We start from the raw sequence: 22,346 nt of genomic DNA, 5'->3' as shown, positions 1-22,346 counted from the left end.
CCATCCTCAAGGTCTCATGGGGTCTTTATAAAGCACAATTTAGTGGTAAACAGCCTGTAGCAATGAACATGGAAACATATAGTGTCTTAGAGATAATTGCTAAATAGGCAAGCACAAAGTAAGTAAAAAGGAAATACATTGTATAAAGCATGATGCAATTTTGGATAGTATGGTCAGTAGAGTCCTCTCTAAGTAGGCCACAGAGATTAAGGTAGTTTAAGAGAAAAGGACATTGTAAGAATATTGAAGTGTAGATATTTTAAGTTAGAAGTATGTCTGATATAGTCCAGAAAAAACACGAGGTCAGTGTAGATGAAGCAGAGTGGACACAAGATAGACTAAGAGGACAAGAGATGAAAGTGATGATAGAGATGGGAAGATAGCAACTTGTTGGGCATATAAAATCTCCCTGTCAACCAACAATCTTAACCCTGTATTAGCTCTTTTTTTAATAAAGTACTTTGATTTTGAATTTTTTATGAACTTATAGATATTACAGGGCTCGTTCTCTCTTTTTTATTAATTTATTTCCAGTCCAGCAGTTGTCCCCTCTTAGTCCACACTCTCACATTTCTTCATCCCATTCCTCCTCCCAACTCTGGGGGAGGAACATTAGCCATTAAAAGCGACCTTCTTACTTGTCTTCTTTTTAAACATATTTATTTATTGCAAGTATATACGTGTCTGCCCATACACACGCTTATGTGCCCACACATTCCCACAAATACACACAAATACACACACACACACATACACACACACACACACACACACACACATGGAATATGCATAGAAGTCAGAGGAAAACTCGAAACAGTAAGCTTTATGTTTCTACCATGTGAATTTTATGGATTAAACTCTGGTTATTATGCTTGATAGCAACATTCTTTGCTTACTGATCTAATCATGGACTCTGGCTGTTTTTATTCACATTCCTCTACACAGTAAGTAAACAATTGCTACTATGTACACGTTAAACTGCATATAGTTTCACCATGCATACATAAAGCTCTGGCCCTTTACCTACCATTTACCCTATGCAAAATAACATTTCCATTTAGGGTAAAATTGAAGGTAAAATCACTATTATATTATTATTAAGTGAAAATCAGATTTGTATAATGTAAATTAATTTGTCTAACTATTGTTTTAAATTACTGTATCAATATGTTCCAAATTAATTAGGAATCACTAAGTAGGAAAGTCTCTTTAGTAAAATACTTTAAATTTTCTCAAGATTCCAATTAAAAATTTCACTGATTCAGTTGTGAATTTAAATTTTACAGTATTATTAAACTGATATTATTAAAATTTAGTCATTTTGAGGTATGAAAATCCTAAATTATTACTTTATTTTGGTATATTATAGTCTGTATATAAGATATATGTATATATATAAGATATATGTATATAAGATAAGATATATGTATATAAGATAACTTAGTATTGACTTAATAAATTAGGTAATTTGAAGACGGATAAACAATGTCTACAAAGCAACTGCAATCCAGGTAGCCTCATCACATCAGATAATTTTGTATCAAAACTGGTTCAAGGAGCACAGATTCCTGTATTAACTGGATTTTGCTCAATATGCTTTAATGTGCTCTAACAAACATCACACAGACCTTATACAGCACAGAGGAGACCTCTGATTGGTAAGTATAAGAACAAAATACTTATTCTAGTTAACAAGTAATTTCCATACATGAATTTACTCAAGTCTCACAGTACCATGCTGGGAACAGAAGAAACATGTTCTTTCCTAGTCTTAGATGAACTAGCCTCCAAATTACCTAAGGGCCTAGAAATCTCGTACACTATGAAGACAAAGCTTTGAACCCAAGTTCTAAAGTGTAGACCTTGGTAGTATCCAGGTGTATAGGGTGTTGAGTACAAGGCAATCTCAGTGCTCCAGTTAATTGTAAGGAGGTTAGGTTTTGTTGCTTAGGTCCTCACTATGCAGTCCTGGTACTATGTTGACCAGCTTGGTCTCAAATTTGCAGTGATCCTTCTGCCTCAAACTCTCAATCCTAGAACTACAGTGAAATTCTGTCTCACAGAGCTAAATCAAAAAACTCCCATGAAACAGGTGAGATGGGGCATTCATTCACCCACACCAAATCACCTCTCTAAAAATGAAGGTAATTTCAAAATTCTAGAAAGGATAGCTTTACAAATTATATCATGAAAGTCAATGATGTGGCAGCCATGAAAGTCATGCATTCAATGGACTTCTTTCCTAAACCTAATTAGTTACCTAAGCATCAGATGAAATCATCTGAGAAAAGGAGAAGTAAAATAAAAGAGCAAAGCTTCTCTACAAACAATATGGAAATACTGAGGATAGAAACTAGAAAATATGTGCTCACAAGGACTTACTGCTACATGAGACTATATCAGGAGCCAACATCTTATTCTTTCTCTTTATTGTAGTCTCTGTTCTTCCTTGGGCTTTAATATTAGACTGAACTCCCCTAAATATTATATGCCTTTAGTTCCAAGTCCATCTTGTTCCAGTCACCAAGCTTTTCCAGAATGGTAAGTGGGACTGAGTACCCCTCCTGCTCAAAGCACATGCTAACAATTCACCATACTGTAAAGGATTCTTGACTCTTGCATTAACACTGGACAGGTTGTCATTTATATACACGGGGAAGGAATAAGGTGTGAAGAAAATATTATACAACTCCATAATGAAGTCTACACGTGTACAGATAGCAATCATATTTTGAGATTAAGACTGTTATTAATAATCCCTTGCATTGAAAATATTTGTAAGTATACAGAAAGGCAGCAAAACAAAGATAATTCTATATCCTCATTGATTCTCACGAGCCTAAATATTAGCAAGTTCCTAGAAAGCACCCAAACGCAGGCAGCTGTTTGAATGAGTTCACCAGTACCTACGTATTACTCTCAGTAACCGACTTCCAATTCATTCTTTCCTCTATCTTTCCTTATGTCTTTCCCTCCCATCTATACATCTTTCATGTCTTTCTTATTTATGCTATCAAAATCTGAACTTCCTAGACAACTTTACATTGAAAATTACACTAAAGAAACAAAATATTTTTATATATAGCTCATTATACATTTTTATGGGCAAAACTTTATAAATGGTATGCTATACAATCATAACACATGACTAATGGCCAATTAAGCTATATGATAAAATAATGAATCATTAAACTATAATAACAAGACAACAATTAGAATAAAAAAAATTCTTGAGACATAAGTTTCTATCAGAAACATTTCCAAAACCACCAAGTTTCAATTAAAATCCTCTGTGAAATTTTACTTAACTCAAGAGGACCCTGAAGCACAGTGAAATTAAAGGACTTGCCAAAGTTCACAAAGTCTTAGAAGGAAAACTAAAGTGAAGATGCAAGAAGTTGACTTCCAGTGCAACTGTTAGGAGACTTGAAAAGCAGTAGTGGGCTGAAAAATACTGACAAAATTGTGTGCCAAAAGCATTCTGAAGCTCTGTACATTAGTTTTCAAATATACATTTAAACATGTAAAAATAACTTTAGTGAATGTGTTCAAACATCATAAAATAACATGACTTTGATATCCCATCCATTCGTTTCTACTCTGGTGTGGTTTCTTATCTGAATTAGTCAGTGAAGAATAGCACCAGTAATGAACTATAGTGTGTGTGTGTGTGTGTGTGTGTGTGTGTGTGTGTGTGTGTGTGTGTGAGTTCATTCAGTTTGATGATCATAATCAAACTGACTTTAAATCTAAAACTCATGTTTTCAGAGTATCCAAGGTTGGCACAAGAAATTATAATTTCTATAATTTTATATTATGTAATTATAAATTATTTAATTATAATATTACTGAAAATTATAGTAATAGCTAATGCTTATATAGTACTGACTACATGAAAATTTATTTGAAGCAATTTAAGCATGCTAAATTATTTCAAAATGAAAATGTATACTATACCTAAGAGGCAAGTAATGTTACAACAGAACAATTTGCCATTTCCACCCTAGATACCTAGTACTTTATACCTCATCTTCTAGAATCCTTCTATGTATAATTTGATTTTCTAGACTTAACTCACGTGTAGATTTGTAAGTGATCATAGCACAGGGTGATCCCTCAACAATAGACCCCTTTAAATGTTTTAGAAAATCTAAACACTTTGCAATATTAAAACAAGTTGTTAGGAAATGTCAGAATACTTGAGAAAAAATGTGCTGAAAACCTACATAGAAAACAAAACTATTCAAAACATTTCTCTTAGTAAGTTGTCTCTGTGCATTATTAAATATTAACATTATATACAAAACTATACAACACCACAATAAAGTATAATACCAAATAGCTTGACCTCAGTAATAGGATACAAAAATCCAAATACTAGTTAAAAATGAGAAATTACATACAAACCATTCAAACGTCTCATTGTTCAAAATATTATCCATTATGTCTTGCTAGGCTTAGTTATATCACACGGAGGACACACAGGCAAAAGTCTTAGTCTTTATGTGGGATAAAATGTTTACAATGATGCAACGGCAAATAAAAGTTGTTTGTAAGGAGTGAAAAGAGAGCCCGATACCCATTCGTGACAGGAAGCTTTATATACAGGGAAAGGAGAACTGGGAAAGCGGGACAGTCTGAAGGAGCACAGTTGAAGGACAACTAAGTAACAGAAGACAGAATGAGCCATCATAGTTGACCCAGTGATCCCATGGGAACAGATCCCATTCAATACTTAGATGTTCTTCAACCCAATATGGCAGTAAAAGTGTTTACATCTTGTGCAGCCACATAACTGAATGAAAACTTGAAGATGTACTTTTCAGATCATTGTTTATACTTAAATATATATAAAATTTGTCCTCCATGGGTTCCAAGAAACATCAGAGAAGGCAATAAGTGCATCAAGTATATATACAAAAATACTTTTGTGGGTTCAGTTAAAATTCCATTTTATACAGAGTATTCATATTATATGATGTGCTATAATTTTAACTATATTTTTCACATTACTCCCATCTTTTAAATCATACATTAATAATTATCAGTGTGTATTATTAAAATTCTAAAAATAAGTGATAATTTATACCTTACATGGAACACTGTAAACATTATGAAAGTTGAATAGAGAAAAGAATATATTTTAGATCAGTAGTTCTCAACCTTCCTATGCTGTGACCCTCCAATATAGTTTCTTCATAGTGTGGTGACACCCAACTATAAAATTATTTTTATTGCTATTTAATAACTACAATTTTGCTACAGCTATGAACTGCAATGTAAATGTGTTTGTGCTTTCCAATGTTGTTAGGTGACACCTATGGAAGGGTCGTTCATCCCCAAAGGAGTAATTACTGGCAGGTTGAGAATACTGTTTCAGATGAAGGCCATAGTAACTAAGTACAGAAATACTAAGATACTCACATTTTAATTTAGTTCAATAACAGAAGGTCAAATGTTACAGTACTAAGACATTTTTAATATTTATGGGAATCATTCAAATGGTGACATTGAAAATAAATATGTGTAGCTATGTTGGGTTATTAATTATTCCAAAACACAGGTCTGATCTTTAGAATTTAGTTGTGGTAAGCTCTGGAGTTAAGTCACCAGGAATTTGAACTCTGAATTTAAGTATTAAAAGTCAATTGCCTTTTTATTTGTCTTAACAACATATTAATCTGTATATACAGTGCGGTAACTGTACAAATGTTTTCACCTTATTACTTATGTTTATTATTATTTGTTATTGTCAAAATTCCAATTGTTTCATTCTAATAGTTTATTTTAAATAGTATTATTTTAAAATAAATTCAAGTTCGAAAATATCTACATTATAGTTTTAAATTCATAACATGTTATCACCATTTTCTTCAGAATTTTGCAATTTAATGTGATCAACAAAATAAATCTTCTCAATTTTAATCTGTATATTTCAATAAAATAGAGCAGCTAGCATCAATAAGTTACTTTATCGTGTGTGTGTGTGCGTGCGTGTATGTGCGTGTATGTGTGTGTGTGTGCATGCTTGTATGTGTGCGTGTGCGTGTGTGTGTGTGTGTGCTTGCAATTCTAGGCAACTGTTAAGCCACTGAGCTGTATCATCAACCTATGGTAAAGATATTAGAGACTAAATAACTACTTAGAAATAAATACAAGCAAGTATTTTTGGTTCTACATAACTTAAATTGGGACTGAGACTTAAACCTCCCTAATTTAAAGAAGTATATTCACACACATTATAAATGTCAGTACAGAGAGACACATATATAATTTTAGACTTGCCTTTTTTCCCATTATTAGGTAAGCTTGATGCTTCTTCCCTGTTATCTTTAACATTGAAACCAGACAATAATTAATAATTGAGGTCATTAGCAATGCAAATAAAAAGCACTCCAAAAAGAATAATAAAACATGCACTACAGAAATAGGTACATGCATTTAACATGACACCCCACACTGTACACATTAGAATAAAGTATATGCAGTATATGTTCTCTGTTCTATAGGGAAAGGTATCAAAGTAACCAGACAGAAAAGGCATTTTGTACTATACTTGTGTGCTGGGTAGTTTTGTTTTGTTTTGCGATGAGACTACATAATGTACTTTACTAATTTCTTAAGAACAGGTCACAGGTGACAAAGTGGTTTTTAAAATGTAATTAGTTTTTATTTTAAGGGGTAAAACAAAAGTGATACTGATAGGCAGAAGTTGTCGAGTAGTCCTAACTCTAAAATTATCATGGAAGGCAATTCGTGACCTAGGAGACTCAGGACATGAGTGAATTAGTGTGAGATGTGGAGGGCAGGGAAACAGAACGTTAGCTCCTCAGCCTGATGGAAATGGAAGTTATTCTGTAGCAGGCCACAAAATCTTAATTCCATTCAGCCAGGAAAATGAAAGGCATTTGAAATTCTCGTGTTGATTATATTTGATATTCAGAATGGAATACAATAATACATTTCTTTAACCAAACAATTAAGATCGTCTTTTTTTTTTCCGTTGTTGGATATAATTTCTCTACCTGATAAATTAGGATATTACTGGTTATTAGCAGCAAAACAATGACCTTTTGTTTTAAATATTACAAATTAGGTTCAGATAATAAAAAGAGGGGGGAAAGCCTAACTTTAAAACTCATAAATAAATTTACATGTTAAAAGATCAGCTAAACACCTAACAAAAATAGGCTTAAAATTATTCTGCAGTTTTCACAGAAAGCTAAAATTCAAGACAATTTAAAAAAGATTAGGATCCAATTCAGAGGTTCAAATGAATATAGAGATATTCAACAAAATTACATAAATGTATTTGTGAGAATATAATATTTTACTTTGACAGACAATGATAAAAATACCCAATTAGATTGTGATTACAAAATTGAGGAAATGAAAGCCTGTGTTGCCTCCAGAAGTCAAACATCACAGAGAGGAATGGCTCTTACAGAGGATACAGCAACACTGAGCTCAGACAGAGATGGGAAATCCAGAGAAAATTACTTCTTACTTAGACAATGATGTAGGAGGAACATGCACGCAGTTATTAAATATTATGGAAATCTGTTCTGTATGATCTTAAATTTTCCCTCTCCTATTTTTGAAACCCTGAAGCCAGAAGCTAGAGTTCCCTTAGTACAGGGAGGCATAAGGGAAATAGTTTTCTATTAGCTAGCTCATGAAGGTTATTTTTTAAAAGGTAAAGAAACAACCAGAATGTAAATGAATGAGTTAGGTAAATGAAGTACATATTTAAGCTAAAGACATTCTCTATAATTTTAGTTTGCTCTGATCATTAAAAGACAATATTCAAATAATTGACTAAATTAAATACTCTAATATTAACATTAGCAGACAATCAGACAGACCTGCCTTGACCTCGTCTCCCTCCTTTTCCACCCCCTCTTCTTCCACATGCCCAATTTCTTCAATAACTTCTGGATTTGCAGAAGTAGGAGAAAAAGATAAGTCCATGAATCTGGTTGTTAGTTTTAAAATATAATAAGCAAACAAAATTCACTGTTAATGAAATAATGGGTGCATATAAATAGAAAAACAGATTATATGTTGCATTTCAGATATGCTTTTGAAAGCAAATCAGTTTACTGTTAATGAACTATCACAGTTGGCAGTGGTACTCCCTTAGAAATTAGAAACTGTGACCCCTCTGGAAGATTTAAGATGTGTGTGTAACTAAACAGGAGAAGCACAATTCAACAGGCGGCACAATAATATAGTAGGTGTATTATTTGGAAATTTTTACATCAATTTTCTTCTAGGAAGAAAACCATGATACTATAAACCCCAATTTTTATACACCCATAATAATCGAGGTTAATATTTAAGAAAATAATAGTAATAATGCTTTATGGTGGCTGACTACATTGTACTTTCCATATCATTCTAATTTTGGAGGTTTTGGCAAAATGAGTATGAAAAAATATCAGCTTCAAGATCAAAATATATTTTATGTGAAATTAATTTAGTTACTAGACAATATAAAATAATATTCAAAATCATAGAGCCAAATTACAGTTTGCTCATGTTTTAGTTACTAAAGGTAGAATAAATAATTCAATGTGTATACAGCAGAAATGCTGTTAAATGACAAGTCCTGGCAACCATGTAGCAGAAGGTCAAACACTAATACTATCAGCCAATACTCTATCTTCAGTTAGAGGTTGAGGGTCTACAGAAGAGGTCATCACTCTTCCCTTTAATCCTGGAAGATATACAGGTTCATGAATCTCTCAAGCGTCAACATGTCTGAAAATGTGGCTATAATCAGCCAGTATCATTAAGTAATACAAAATAAACAAAGCCTCTTCCACACTGAAGTGAATAAGGAGGATGAAATAAAAACCAGAAAATTATAATTAGAGACATGAATGAAAATTGCTAAATGTTAGTGGTATTAATGCATTGCTTTCTGCCTAAAACAAAAACCAAACAAATAACAGTAAGGTGAGTGTTTGGAAATGTCTTCCAATTGTTTAACCTAAAACAAAAACCAAACAAATAAATAACAGTAAAGTAAGCACTCAGAAATATCTTGAAATCATTTAACCCAAACTTCCCTCCAGCAGTAAGGTTTCTTTTCTTTTATATATAGCATTGTACAGCATGAAGCTATACACACCTCAACGGACTTTTGCAATAAAAGATATCAAAATGAAAGCTTGAAATCTTGTTTGAGGAGAGCAAAGCTGCACATTATTAACTCTCCTTATGAAAAACAATTTAAAGGTACAGCACTTAGTTTTACGGAAATAGTCAAAGGCTACAGCAGTGCCACAGACGTGTTCTATCAAACAGGAAAATGAAGCATCGGCCCCATCAGCACAGTACCGCTTAGACTCATGGTACATGAAAGCAGAAGCAACCATGAAGTTGGTAACCATTCACTCACAACTGACAAGAGCACAACTTACATCAACAAGTTATCTAAGACAATAAAACATAAAGAATTCGTTTTTGGTGGTCATCTATATACTATTGAGGTATCATTTCAATTTATAATACAGCATTTCATTTTCAACACAATAAACATTTGTTCTAGTTCTACAATTGCTGAAGACTCAACAGTAAACAACATGATCAACAATTTCAAATTTCTAAAACTAGCAGCTATTTATTGTACTAGCAAATGTATGGCAGTCCACATACTACAGTTCAATAGATTTGTCTTAAGGCATAATGAAGTGTGTGATAATAAACACATAAAACTGTCATGTTTATCCTTCATATACTCCAAGCAGACTTGCTATAACATGAAACACAAAACAGGAAACACAAATCAAAATCACTAACTCAATAACTTCTTTTGTAGAAAGTCAAATTTAATAAAAAGATCATCAGAAATAAAAAAATGAAATAGAAGATGAGAAATATAACCAGACTATGTATATATCCTCAATGGCATAAACACAGACTGCAATTGATATCTCTGGTTATAGTTTCAGTCTAAAATCCAGAAATTAAAAAAATAAATTAAATATATTTATGAGAATAAACATTGTCTAGTTATTTAAAAGTTTAAACTTTTTGCACTCTTACATGACTCAACATTTAACTCTTTGTTGTTCTCTCACAGAAAATAAAATTTGAATACTTTATTAGAAAATAGAAAACAGAAAAATTTAACTGTATATAAAACCATATAAATGAAAAGACATCAATTGCAGTTGGATTTATTTTTGCTCGCACTGCCCCCAAAAGACTCTCAGCACAAAACAAACCCTCCTTTATGTACAGACCTTCATAAGGGTCTACCTCCTTGACTCCAATGTCTAGGAAAACAAAACAAAACGAAAACAAAGGAAGGAAGAACCAAAGCACAGGGGTTAAAAACAACAGAAAATTTCAGAGTATAATAGAGTAAATAGAGTATATCATCTATTAAGGAAAACTAAAATGGTGATTTGGCTATATGCATATATATATATTTATATATATACATGCACACACATATATACATATATTTGAAAAAAGTTCCTATGTCGAGGAGTTGTGACTTAAAAGATGTTAAAATTATTCTGTTGTTCTCCATGCTTTAGAGAGTTTAACTGAGATTTACAGCAGCTTGAGCCATGTGCTCAAGTGTGTCAGCTTTTCATGTAGCAATCTACAATCACTGAAGCTCAGTACAACATGCATGTTTGTGTGTTCGGGGTTACCTTTTGCTTCCACTCCAGATTTGAGAAGGATCACCACTGTGCATCACAGCTAACCAGTCCTTTGCAGTGTGTGAAAATTGATTTAGCTAGTTACTAATAAACTTTGTATAATCACCAACATTACCTAATCTTAGATGTAGTAAAGACATTATAATCCAGCTGCTTTCATAAGACGATGTCTTACTTTTAAACCCACTTATTCAAATTTGAAAAGTCTATAAAAGAAGTAAAGATTATTCCTTTTTATCTCCAAGTAAAATTTTACATGCAATATATATTATATTCACAAATATAACTACTGTCAAATGATATCATGCATACAGTTAAATACAAAAAGCTAATAACACAAAGACAGTAGAAAAGCTTAATTCACCTCGGCTTCCATGTGTAGTTCCTACATGGCATAAGTAGAAAACTAAAAACTTACTTCTCTCCAATGTTCCCTTTGGTGGAAGCTGTGGAAGCTGTCGGCCCCTTCGTCCTGTTCCCGGAGTACTTGATGGGCTTGTCTGGACAGACCCGGTACGAGGGTGAGACCTACAAGATGCACCATGAATACACTTTTAGTAAGTGTTAAATATGGTCAATATGCTAGATGGTTTACATATCGGCTTTATTAGAACAATTAGTGCAGTTAGCTGCTGGCTTAAAAGGAGAACAGGACAAAATATGGACATTTAGAGAGTTATGACTACTTAAACACCAAAAATGTTTATGTTTTGGTGTAATATGCATACATACACACATACATGGACAAAAAAGCCTATAGTAAAAAAATCCATGAAATTCAAAATATAAATTACTAATCTACCTATATGAAAGCAGGTAGCAAATTCTAAACTTTAAAAATAAAAAATAAAACTTTACATTTTTCTACTATAATATAAATTCTTAAAACTAGCCTTCTTACCTTGACCTAATCATATTTTCACTTGTTTATACTAAATGTCCTTTTTATTAAAAAACAAAACAAAAAATCCCAAGGATTTCAAAATTCAACTAAAGATAATCCTAATACCTAATATTAATGTTCATAGAAACTAATAAACAAATTTAATTTACTATTGTGATGATTACTAGAAAAGTCATGCCTAATGAGCACTGTAACTTGGAAGAACATGACAGTCAGGACAGGATTGACTTAGGACTCCTGGTTAATGAGATCTCACAAAACAAATGCAACCAAGACAGTTAGGCAACAATTCACAATGGTAATGACACACTATCATATCCACTGAATATAGATAGTGTGTTCATACTGACAGAGTTAGTATTGACATATACTGGTGATCAGCCAAAAAATGATAGAAAAGACCATTTAGCTGTTGGGAAAATAAAATGGTGTGTGGTAGTGCAGACAGGGAAATTAGTCTGATCAATGTATCTTTCACCTCGATAAGGCAGGTGAAGGAGGGGCAGATCTTCCAGTCATTAATGAAGGCATCGACCTCATGAGGTTTGTATCAGGACGTTCAGAGGATCTGGAGCGGGTGGTGGTCCGCTCTAGGAGAGGCCGTTGTTCTGTTGATCTGGATCTGTGATATGGCTGTCTATCTGCTGCTTCACAATCCCTGAAATGTTAGTCAAAAAGCAGCTCAGTTGATCTTTAATGCCTTTCTGCTATTTGGTCATGATGTATCAAACTGATTTTGGAGAAAAAAAAAAGAACTGCTTAAAAGCTTAAAATCACTGTGTATGAAAAAAAATTTTTTTTTCCCAACACATCGTGAATAAATTTTGGCTAAGCTTAAAGAGTTCTATAGAACTCTAATTTTTTTTTATTTAATTCCCAATAAACAACTTGCTCAGTTATAAGCGATGCAAACCAAGCTACCTGCTTTCCACAAGGAGAACATGTGTAGAGTGTAATGTATCCTAGCTTAAAGACATTCAACAGTGCTTCCTAGCATTTCCCAGAAGAGAGAAAGTTATGTAGAAAGTTTATCAGCAAACAGAGTAATATATAAAATGTTAATACCATTACTGTAGTATACTGATAGCTTGAATATTTTAAGCGCAAGACTGAAATGAGGTTACAGGAAAATAGGGCAGCTTTGAAGTGTGTATCCATATTCAAACACATCCCCAAACAGAAATCACCCTGTAGATTGCTTCTACAGAACTGTTAACTCCACTAGCCAGCTCAGTGCACTTCTGTGAGACTAAACTACTTAAACGGGTATTGGATGAAACTGGAATTCCAAAAGAGAAGTGACCTCCCGGCCCTGTAAAACTCAATTCTAGAAGAAGCAAGAATACTTACAGCTGCATGAGCAGTAACTGTGAGCACTTGTCCCATGGGGCTACCATAAAGTTTATTCACCTTGCTGTGATCATAAATGGACTCTAATTCAACCCCATGATTGAGAAGGCACACCTAAGAACATTAACTTCTGCTTTAAAACTCACATATTAATATATGCTAAATATGTTTCAGACAGTTACTTCCTGGCCAGTTGCAGTCACAGTAAAAAGGTGATTTATGCACTACAGAGAACAGAGGAAGAGTAACCTCAACATCAGTCCACTTTACCAGAAAAAAAAGTTCTCTGATTTTTAAAAATGAAAAAAAGTGGATGATTAGAGAAAGGTAAGAAAAAGGACACAGGCTCCTTAGTATCATGAATTACATGTCACACAGTTTGGGAAAACAATTATTACTCAAAACTGAGTACTGGATTCATCCTCCATTGTTTTATACCTTGGTATAATACTTTAAAATCATAGAATAAAATAGAACTAAAATAATATTAAGAACTTTTATCATTAAAGTGTGACTGATTTTCTATGTCAAGTTCAGATTTTTTACATAACTACATCAAAAATGGGGAAGGGCTAGAGACAAGGCTCAGCCTAAAAGAAAGTCTCACAATGCAAATGGTCATGATAACCAAATTAAATATAAATTCATACATAATATTTGATTACAGCTTTAAAAGCCGTGTAAAATGGAATTTGAGTATAAAATTTGTAATTCCATTCTTCTGAAATTCTACTTTAGAGCAGACAGTCTCTTTTAAAGCAAATGTGGCTGATAATTTATGACCTATACTTTGTCCAATATGCCTCTTTTCTCTTTTTCAAAAACATTTTTTATTAGATATTTTCTTCATTTACATTTCCAATGCTATCCCTACTTTCTGGTCCTGGCATTCCCCTGTACTGTGGCATAGAACCTTCACAAGACCAAAGGCCTCTCTTCCCACTGACAGCCTACTACGCCATCCTCTGCTACATATGCAGCTAGAGACACGAGCTCTGGGGGTACTGGTTAGTTCATTTTGTTGTTCCACCTATAGGGTTGCAGACCCCTTCAGCTCCTTGGGTACTTTCTCTAGCCCCTCCATTGGGGGCCCTGTGTTCCATCCAATAGATGACTGTGAGCATCCACTTCTGTATTTGCCAGGCCCTGGCATAGCCTCACAAGAGACAGCTATATCAGGTTCCTGCAGCAAAATCTTGCTGATATGTCTCTTTTCAATAAGTCAGAAAAAACATGTGCATAATTATCTTTCTCATTGTTTTTCTTACATTTCTAAAAGCCTATATTTTGAAGAATAGCAAACTTTATTTTGTTTTAAAGATTTATGATCTTAGGTTAATAATGAACTTTTCTTCCACATAGTATATTGTGGCAAGACTTAGAGACATAGGTATTGTGACACCAACAGAGAGTTGACCTGGTGTCTACTTAGTTGTGGAAAGGCTGATGAAGCTGAAGGGGATGGCAAGCATGTGGGAAGAACAACAGTGTCAATTAACCTGATCCCTCAGGCACTTCCAGGGACTATGCCACCAACCAAAGAGCATACATGGGCTGCTCCATGGCTCCCACTACATATGTAGCAGAGGACTGCCTTGTCTGGCCTCAGTGGCAAAGGATGCTCTTAATCCTTTAGGAAATTGATGCTACAGGGAAGAGGGATCCTAGTGGAGTGGGGTAGGAGGGGATGGGAAGGTGGGAGGGGGAGCACCCACTCAGAAGCAAAGGGGAGAAGAGAGGGGTAAAGAACTCATGGAGGGGGACCAGGAAGGGGGGCAACATTTGAATGTAAATAAAGAAAATAATTAATAATTTAAAAATGCACATGCCTTTAATCCCAGCACTTGGGAGGCAGAGGCAGACAAATTTCTGAGTTCAAGGCAATCCTGGTCTACAGAGTGAGTTCCAGGACAGCCAGGGCTACACAAAGAAACCCTGTCTCGTAAAACTAACTAACTAACTAACCAACCAACCAACCAAACAAACAAACAAACAAACAAATAAATAAATAAAATAATGCACAAATAACTTCCATTAACAACAACTATGGTGGGAAACAATAGATACATATTTCTAAGGTCTAACATTCTTCAATATCTAATTGCTTTGCCTAGGTCTTGGAGTACTATATTGAATAGGTAGGGAAAGAGTGGGCAGCCTTGTCTAGTCCCTGATTTTAGTGGGATTGCTTCAAGTTTCTCTCTATTTACTTTGATGTTGGCTACTGGTTTGCTGTACATTGTTTTTACTATGTTTAGAAATGGGCTTTGAATTCCTAATCTTTCCAAGACTTTTACCACGAAGGAGTGTTAGATTTTGTCAAAGGCTTTCTCAGAATCTAAAGAAATGATCATGTGAATATTTTTTTTGAGTTTGTTTATGTAGTGGATTACGTTGATGGATTTCCATATATTAAATCATCCTGCATCCCTGGGATGAAGCCTACTTGATCATGATGGATGATTGTTTTGATGTGTTTTTGGATTTAGTTTGCAAGAATTTTATTATTTTTGCATTGATATTCATAAGGGAAATTAGTCTGAATTTCTTTTTCTTTGTTGTGTCTTTGCATGGTTTTTAATTGGATTTCTTCAGCTATTGTTTATATTCCAATATAAGTATTTTTTCTAACTTATTTAACTCATTTTACTATATGCATAAATATATTACTTTAAAAGGGCTAGCCACCTGTTTTACCAGACTTCTAAAAGGATATATCATAAAGAAGAAAATTAGTAAATAGCAATATTTAGGAAATAATTCAATTCCTGTTTAAAAACTGATTTAATAATCCATTCTAGTTCCATTTTTTAGTAGTTTATAATTTTAATCAATGTTTAAAATAGTTCATATTTTTCATTTCTAATTTTCTGGATTGATACAAGTACTGTGCTACACTATGTAGAGAACTCTACTGTAAACTGAACACAATTGAAGAGGAAGCTGTCTAATAATTCCTTAATTACCTGACATGAAATTTCAGTATTTTAAGAATAGCTACCATGACAATCAGTTTGCACATGCAGACTCTGAGAAAAGAGTTAGATAGAGATAGGCCAAGATAAAGTAGTTCTGCTGAATTAAAATAAGAGTGTATTATTTAAAAGAATTGACCTTATACAAAAATAACACTCATCCAATCTGGTACTAATAATGATGGGCTACTACTATACACAGCTGAAATGAGGTGAGACCCTGGTAATGGAGAATGTGATCATTGCTAACCAACAATTTTGTTCTCAACTGAATGCTATCATTATGCTTGCAGAGTTATTTTAAAATAGCCATTATTTGAAATCACAAGAACAAAAGAGCAAAATCTAAATTTCCTCAAAACAGTATGATATAGTATGAGATACAGGTCCTTGAGGACATCTGGAAAACTTGTTAGGAATTTAGAACTTTTCTTAATTAATTCTTATAGGAACAATAACAGAAACAAAACGAAAATAGACAGAACTGTTTATAAATGAGCATGCAACAAACTAAAATCTTGATATAGTGTTTCTCTTTTAGCCTCAAAATTCTTATTCTATGGTCTATTTTCTATTTTAAATGGTTTGTTGATTATAAATTAATGGTGTGTTGATTATAAAATTTCAAACAGCTAGTGATCAGAGAAATGCAAATCAAAATGACCCTGAGATTCCACATTTCACTAATCAGAATGGCTAAGATCAAAACCTCAGGTGACAGCAGATGCTGGCGAGGATGTAGAGAAAGAGGAACACTCCTCCACTGCTGGTGGGATTGCAAACTTGTATAACCACTCTGGAAATCGATTGGGAGGTTCCTCAGAAAACTGGAAATAGATCTACCTGTTGACCCAGCAAAAGACTCCCAAAAGATGCCCCACCATGTCACAGGAATACATGTTCCACTATGTTCATAGCAGAATTGTTTGTAATAGCCTGAAGCTGAAAACAACCCCAATGTCTCATGACAGAAGAACAGATACAAAGAAATGTGGTTTATTTACACAATAGAATACTACTCAGCTATTAGGAATGAGGACATCCTAGGTTTTGCAGGCAAATGGGTGGAACTAGAAAATATCATCCTGAAGAAGAGGGTGACCCTGTAGAAGGACCAGCAGTCTCAATAAACCTGGACCCCTGAGATCTCTCAAACACTGGACCACCAACCAGGCAGCATACACCAGCTGATATGAGGCCCCCAACACATATACAGCAGAGGACTGCTGGGTCTGGGTTTAGTCAGAGAAGTTGCACCTATCCCTTAAGAAACTGGAAGACCCAGGGCGTTTAGAGGTCTGGTTAAGTGAGGGATGGAGGGTGGGGACATCATCAGGGAGACAGGAGCATGGAGAGGAGGTATGGGATGTGGAACAGCCAGAGGGTGGACCAGGAGGGGGAATAAAATCTGGTGTTATGAATAAATAAATAAATAAATAAATAAATAAATAAATAAAGATAAAAAACAAATCTCCAGCCCCCTGACCCTCTGTCTCTGCATGGATATTGGAATGGTAGATTGCGAATTCCCATATGCCTTGCTTCTGCCCTGCTCAGTAGTTGCATCACAGTGATGTTTGCACATTACCAATAGAAAAGTACTTATTACCACCCCAAGAAACCCCCTAAGTAGATTTTTAAATTTCACACTCAGAAATGATAAACCATTAACAAAACTAGAAGATGAACTATTAACAGAAACTTTTTGGAAAATAAACAAATGGAGTTTTGGACTTATTTGCAGTTTTGAGGAATATTTTTGCATATGTTAACAAGAGAAAAATCAGTCTTTCAAAAGAAAGATAGCTAAAGAAGTCACTGGCTTGAAGCTGGAAAGAACCCAGATGTCCCTCAACAGAGGATTGGAATCAGAAAGTGTGGTACATTTATACAATGGAGTACTACTCAGCCATTAAAAACAATGAATTTATGAAGTTCTTAGGCAAATGGATGGATCTGGAGGATATTACCCTGAGTGAGGTAACCCAATCACAAAAGAACACACATGATATGTACTCACTGATAAATGGATATTAGCCCAGAAGCTCAGAATACTTCTTAGAAGGGGGAACAAAATACCCATGTAAAGAGATACAGAGACAAAGTTCAGAGCAGAGACTGAAGGAACAACCATCCAGAGACTGCCCCACCTGGCGATCCATTCCATAAACAACCACCAAACCCAGACACTATGGCAGATGCCAACAAGAGCTTGCTGACAGGAGCCTGATATAACTGTCTACCGAGAGGCTCTGCCAGTGCCTGGCAAATACAGAAGTGGATGCTCACAATTATCCATTGGACGGAGCACAGGGTCCCCAGTGAAGGAGCAAGAGAAAGGATCCAAGCAGCCCCATAGAATGAACATCAATATGAACTAACCAGTACCCCCAGAGCTCCCTGGAACTAAACCACCAATCAAAGAAAACACATGGTGGGATTTGTGGCTCCTGGTGTATATGTAGCAGAGGCTGGCGTAGTCAGTTATAAATGGGTTGAGAGGCCCTAGGTCCTGTGAAGGTTCTATGCCCCAGTATAGGGGAATGCCAGGGCCAGGAATGGGAGTGGGTGGGTTGGGGAGTGGGGGTGGGGGAGGGAATAGAGGATTTTTGGAGAGGAAACTAGGAAAGGGGATAACATTTGAAATGTAAATAAAGAAAATATCTAATAAAAAATAAAAAAATAATTGGCTCATTCTTTTAATACATATATGTTGACTTCACAAGATATACTATATACTACACATGGTATTACGATTTTTTGGACAAAGTCACAATCATGATAAGATATAAGAAAATATATAATCCAAAAGGCAAGAACTTGACAAGTAGAGAGAAACCAAATGAAACTGTAGAAGAGTCAAGAGATAGAATAAAAAAGAGAATAGTATTATTACATACCAGGAAGTGGTGGTACATCCCCCCAACACACACAAGCATGCACACACACAAGCATGCACACACAAAAGCATGCACACACACTCACACAAATTCACACTGATAAAGGGAGAATAATACGAATAAAGGTTGGTAAATTATAGGGATGGCAAAAATCACTTCACTAAGAAGGAGTGAGAGAGACAGGGGTCAAACTATAGAGGGAGAAAGCTTAGGATATAATGGCATAAAGGAATCAATACATAAAATTAACGGCTCATTTATAGTCTCTGCTTCCTGTGGTGCTCATTCACATTTACAGTCCTCAGATAGTGAACAGGAACACTTAAAAACCTTATTGTATCTCCATAGAATTCATGGTCTTCCTTTCTCTTAAGTGGCCTGTTAACCTGCAACATCCCCTGTGAGCTCAGATGCTGACACCAAGACACCTTCTAATCACTTTCTAAGTCAGTAATCATCTGGGGACCTTGCCTGGCTTTCTGTAGGGATTATCCTAATCCCTATGGCTATAATAGATTTCAATACATACACATGTAGAAATCGTTAACAGTCTTGAACCTCAATTCCTAGACTTCAATAAATCCCTTATCTTTATTTTCCCTTCTTACATCAGTGCCATAATCTGAGAAAATATTATGGATCTTTGAATATGATGAAACCACTTCAAACTCAGAAACATTAAAGTTGAATACCTCAAGTTTTAAATATATTGTTTGAAATTTCTTATGTATGCATAATGAATGTTGATCTTATCTGCCTCCCACAACCGTTATCCCACAATATCCCTAACACATCCTCTTCCCCACTCATATCCCCCTACCTTCTCCATTATCCACTGAGTTCAGTGAGTGTTGACAATTCTCATGTGGACTTAGGGTCATCCACTAAAGCACACACAAACTATCACTAAGGAGAAGCGACTCTCTCTTTATATTCTCTTTTGTTCAACTGCTAATATCTCCTTAGACCTGCGAAGCCCTGTGAATTGCATTCCCCTCCATGCTATAGACGAATGAAGAGCCAACAATGCTACTCTGTCCGGAATATAGACATGCCCTTAGACATACCTTTTATCCCAAACAATGAGGTTTGGGGGACAAACTGATGAATCAGAGAAAGATTTCACAGAAAAGGATACACCAAACTATCACAAGAACAGCACAGGAAACAAAGGCTATTAAAGAAAGCCCAGAAAGAGGCAGTGAAATTGAGTTGAAATTTGGTTTAGTCAGTTCAGTTGAGTGGAGTTGGGAGGGGGTCAATTAGGTGTCAATGCAGTGCAGTGGAGTTGAGTCTGAGTTGGGAGTTACTGCTGTGAGTGAGTGCAGTGGAGTTGAGTCAGTGAGTTGGGAGTTACTGCTGTGAGTGAGTGCAGTGGAGTTGCAGTGAGTGAGTGCAGTGGAGTTGAGTTCATTCATGAGTCCATGCAGTGCAGAGCAGGACAGCAGAGGCTGTTGAAGCCAGAGAATAAGAAGGAGCACGAGATCAGAACAAGTTGCCAGAGTCAGTTTGAGACCAAGCAGAGCAATTCAGTAAGAAGCTGAGACAGAGTTAGGTAGCATTTACTTTAGCTTGTGCTAAGGTTTCTCCTCAGTGCTTTCAGAAATCTGGATGCTTCACTCATTGCACAGTTGGACAGGCTCATCCCCAATATCATGCCTTAAGATCAAAGGCTGGGAGTTTTTCTTAAGGCTTTTTCTAAAATTCTATTTCTCAATATTTTTCAAGTATTATTAAGTTCAATTTATTATACCCTCTCTCTTCTTTCTATTTCCATCTATCTTGATATATGTGTTTTTTCTTCATGCATTCTTACCTCCAAACCAACCACTCAGATGCTCTTCAAAGTAGCTATATTTTAGGGAACAAACTTACCACACTCAGCTCTGATTGAAACATTTCTAAGTATATGTAGTACCTACAGTCATAACTCTAAGTTCATTACTAGAAATATATAACATTCTAAATAATTGAGGAAGTATTGTCTCATATTCATTTTTGCTAGGAGAATTTTACTCTTATATTTTTGAAATATCACTGACCCCCTAGCTTACTATGACATAAATCTAATTAATTCATGTTCATTTTAAAAAGATAAACCATTGTTGTTGTCTTTTAAATGGGATCTTTACATAAACACCCATCACCATTTGCTAACCATCAATAGCAGTAATTCCCTTGTGTATGAATGGCCATAAGAAAAAAGTAAATAAGGAGGGCACACTTTTAATCCCAGCACTTGGGAGGCAGAGGCAAGCAGATTTCTGAATTTGAGGCCAGCCTGGTCTACAGAGTGAGTTCCAGGACAGCCAGGGCTACACAGAAACCCTGTCTTGAAAAAAAGAAAGAAAGAAAGAAAGAAAGAAAGAAAGAAAGAAAGAAAGAAAGAAAGAAAGAAAGAAAGAAAGAAAGAAAGAAATTAAAAAGTAAATATTAGGAAAACAAGTAGGATACAGAAGTAGATTTTAAGAATATGAAGGGCATAATTTTCAAGTGAAGGTTATACTTTACCAATTATATTAATGAAGAGTAACACAATATCCATTCTAAACATTCTCACTAAATGTTCATTAAGTTTTAAAATGCACAGAGTCAAGAGTAATTTTCTAACAGTCAGCATTACTTGACAAGAAGGTAAAGAAACATGACTACAATTAGTTATTAGTTCTCTCTCTTGAAGAATCAAGTTTAGCAAATTTTACTTTCACCCCAAAGAAACAAAACTCCTAACCTTTCCAGTAAAGTTTCGTAAGCGAAAGCCTCAGTCCCTGGAGAAGCCCTCAGGGATCTGGGTACCTCACTGAGATCGTAATCTCCTTCCCTCCATTTCACGCTTATTTCCTGCTATTCCTACCTTGTGGATAGTGCTATCTCCAAAACTAAGTTAAAGAATGGCTACTTAAAGATTAGAGCTTCTCTTCACATGTTTAAATATAGACATAATTTCCCCTTTTAAGACATCAACTAAGCTGAAGAAAAGCTGTGTATTTTAGTTCAAAAGCCACTTATTGTGGAAGAGATGAAATGAATAAAATTTGAACTTTGTCAAAATACTTAACAAAGGAAATAAGGAAAGTTACAATATTCCTGAGAATTAATTCAACTACCAGATAAGTAAGCAAAAAAAGGTAAGGCTAATAACACATTAAAGCAGTCAGGTGAGCAGAGCTCTCTACTGAAATAAAAGAGCACATAAAATCAAACTTACTCCATAAAAGAAGAAGAAAGAATCATGTACGTCTTTACAATCTAGAAAGAAAGGAGCATTTAAACTGAGATTACAAAGACAGAACAAGTTCAGCGATAACCTGCATGTGAGTCTGCACAGCATAACCTAAGGATGAGGCTCATTATATCTAGAATAGTTAAGAGAGTGATGGGTAAACAAATATTTGGAGAGTTGGTTGACATTATGCAGATTGGTAGCAGAAATTATAATATAGAGAAAGATGAAAGCCAGGTGCTAAAATCACTAATGAAAAATAAAATATCAAACTAAGAGGTCAAATTTAAGAGCCATATGCAAATGCTATGG

At 34.8% G+C, this 22,346-nt stretch overlaps 1 protein-coding gene across 52 annotated transcripts in view; it reads right to left on the bottom strand.

Moving 5' to 3' along the window:
• Rims2 (regulating synaptic membrane exocytosis 2) overlaps positions 1-22,346 on the bottom strand; it is a 486,087-nt gene that overhangs the window by 137,291 nt on the left and 326,450 nt on the right. For 48 of the 52 annotated variants that reach the window (NM_001256382.1, NM_001256383.1, XM_017316372.2 and 45 more), the window contains 2 exons: positions 12,065-12,244; positions 11,101-11,210 (listed from right to left, as the gene is read on the bottom strand). In NM_001256382.1, coding sequence (NP_001243311.1) covers positions 11,101-11,210; positions 12,065-12,244 — 290 coding nt within the window. The remainder of the gene's footprint in view (positions 1-11,100; positions 11,211-12,064; positions 12,245-22,346) is intronic. The other 4 variants (NM_053271.2, XM_011245434.3, XM_030248301.1 and 1 more) reach the window with 1 other exon arrangement.

The sequence above is a fragment of the Mus musculus genome, chromosome 15, assembly GCF_000001635.26.
Source record: "Mus musculus strain C57BL/6J chromosome 15, GRCm38.p6 C57BL/6J".
NCBI classification, from domain to species: domain Eukaryota; kingdom Metazoa; phylum Chordata; class Mammalia; order Rodentia; family Muridae; genus Mus; species Mus musculus.
This window is presented reverse-complemented; position numbering and strand designations above follow the sequence as displayed.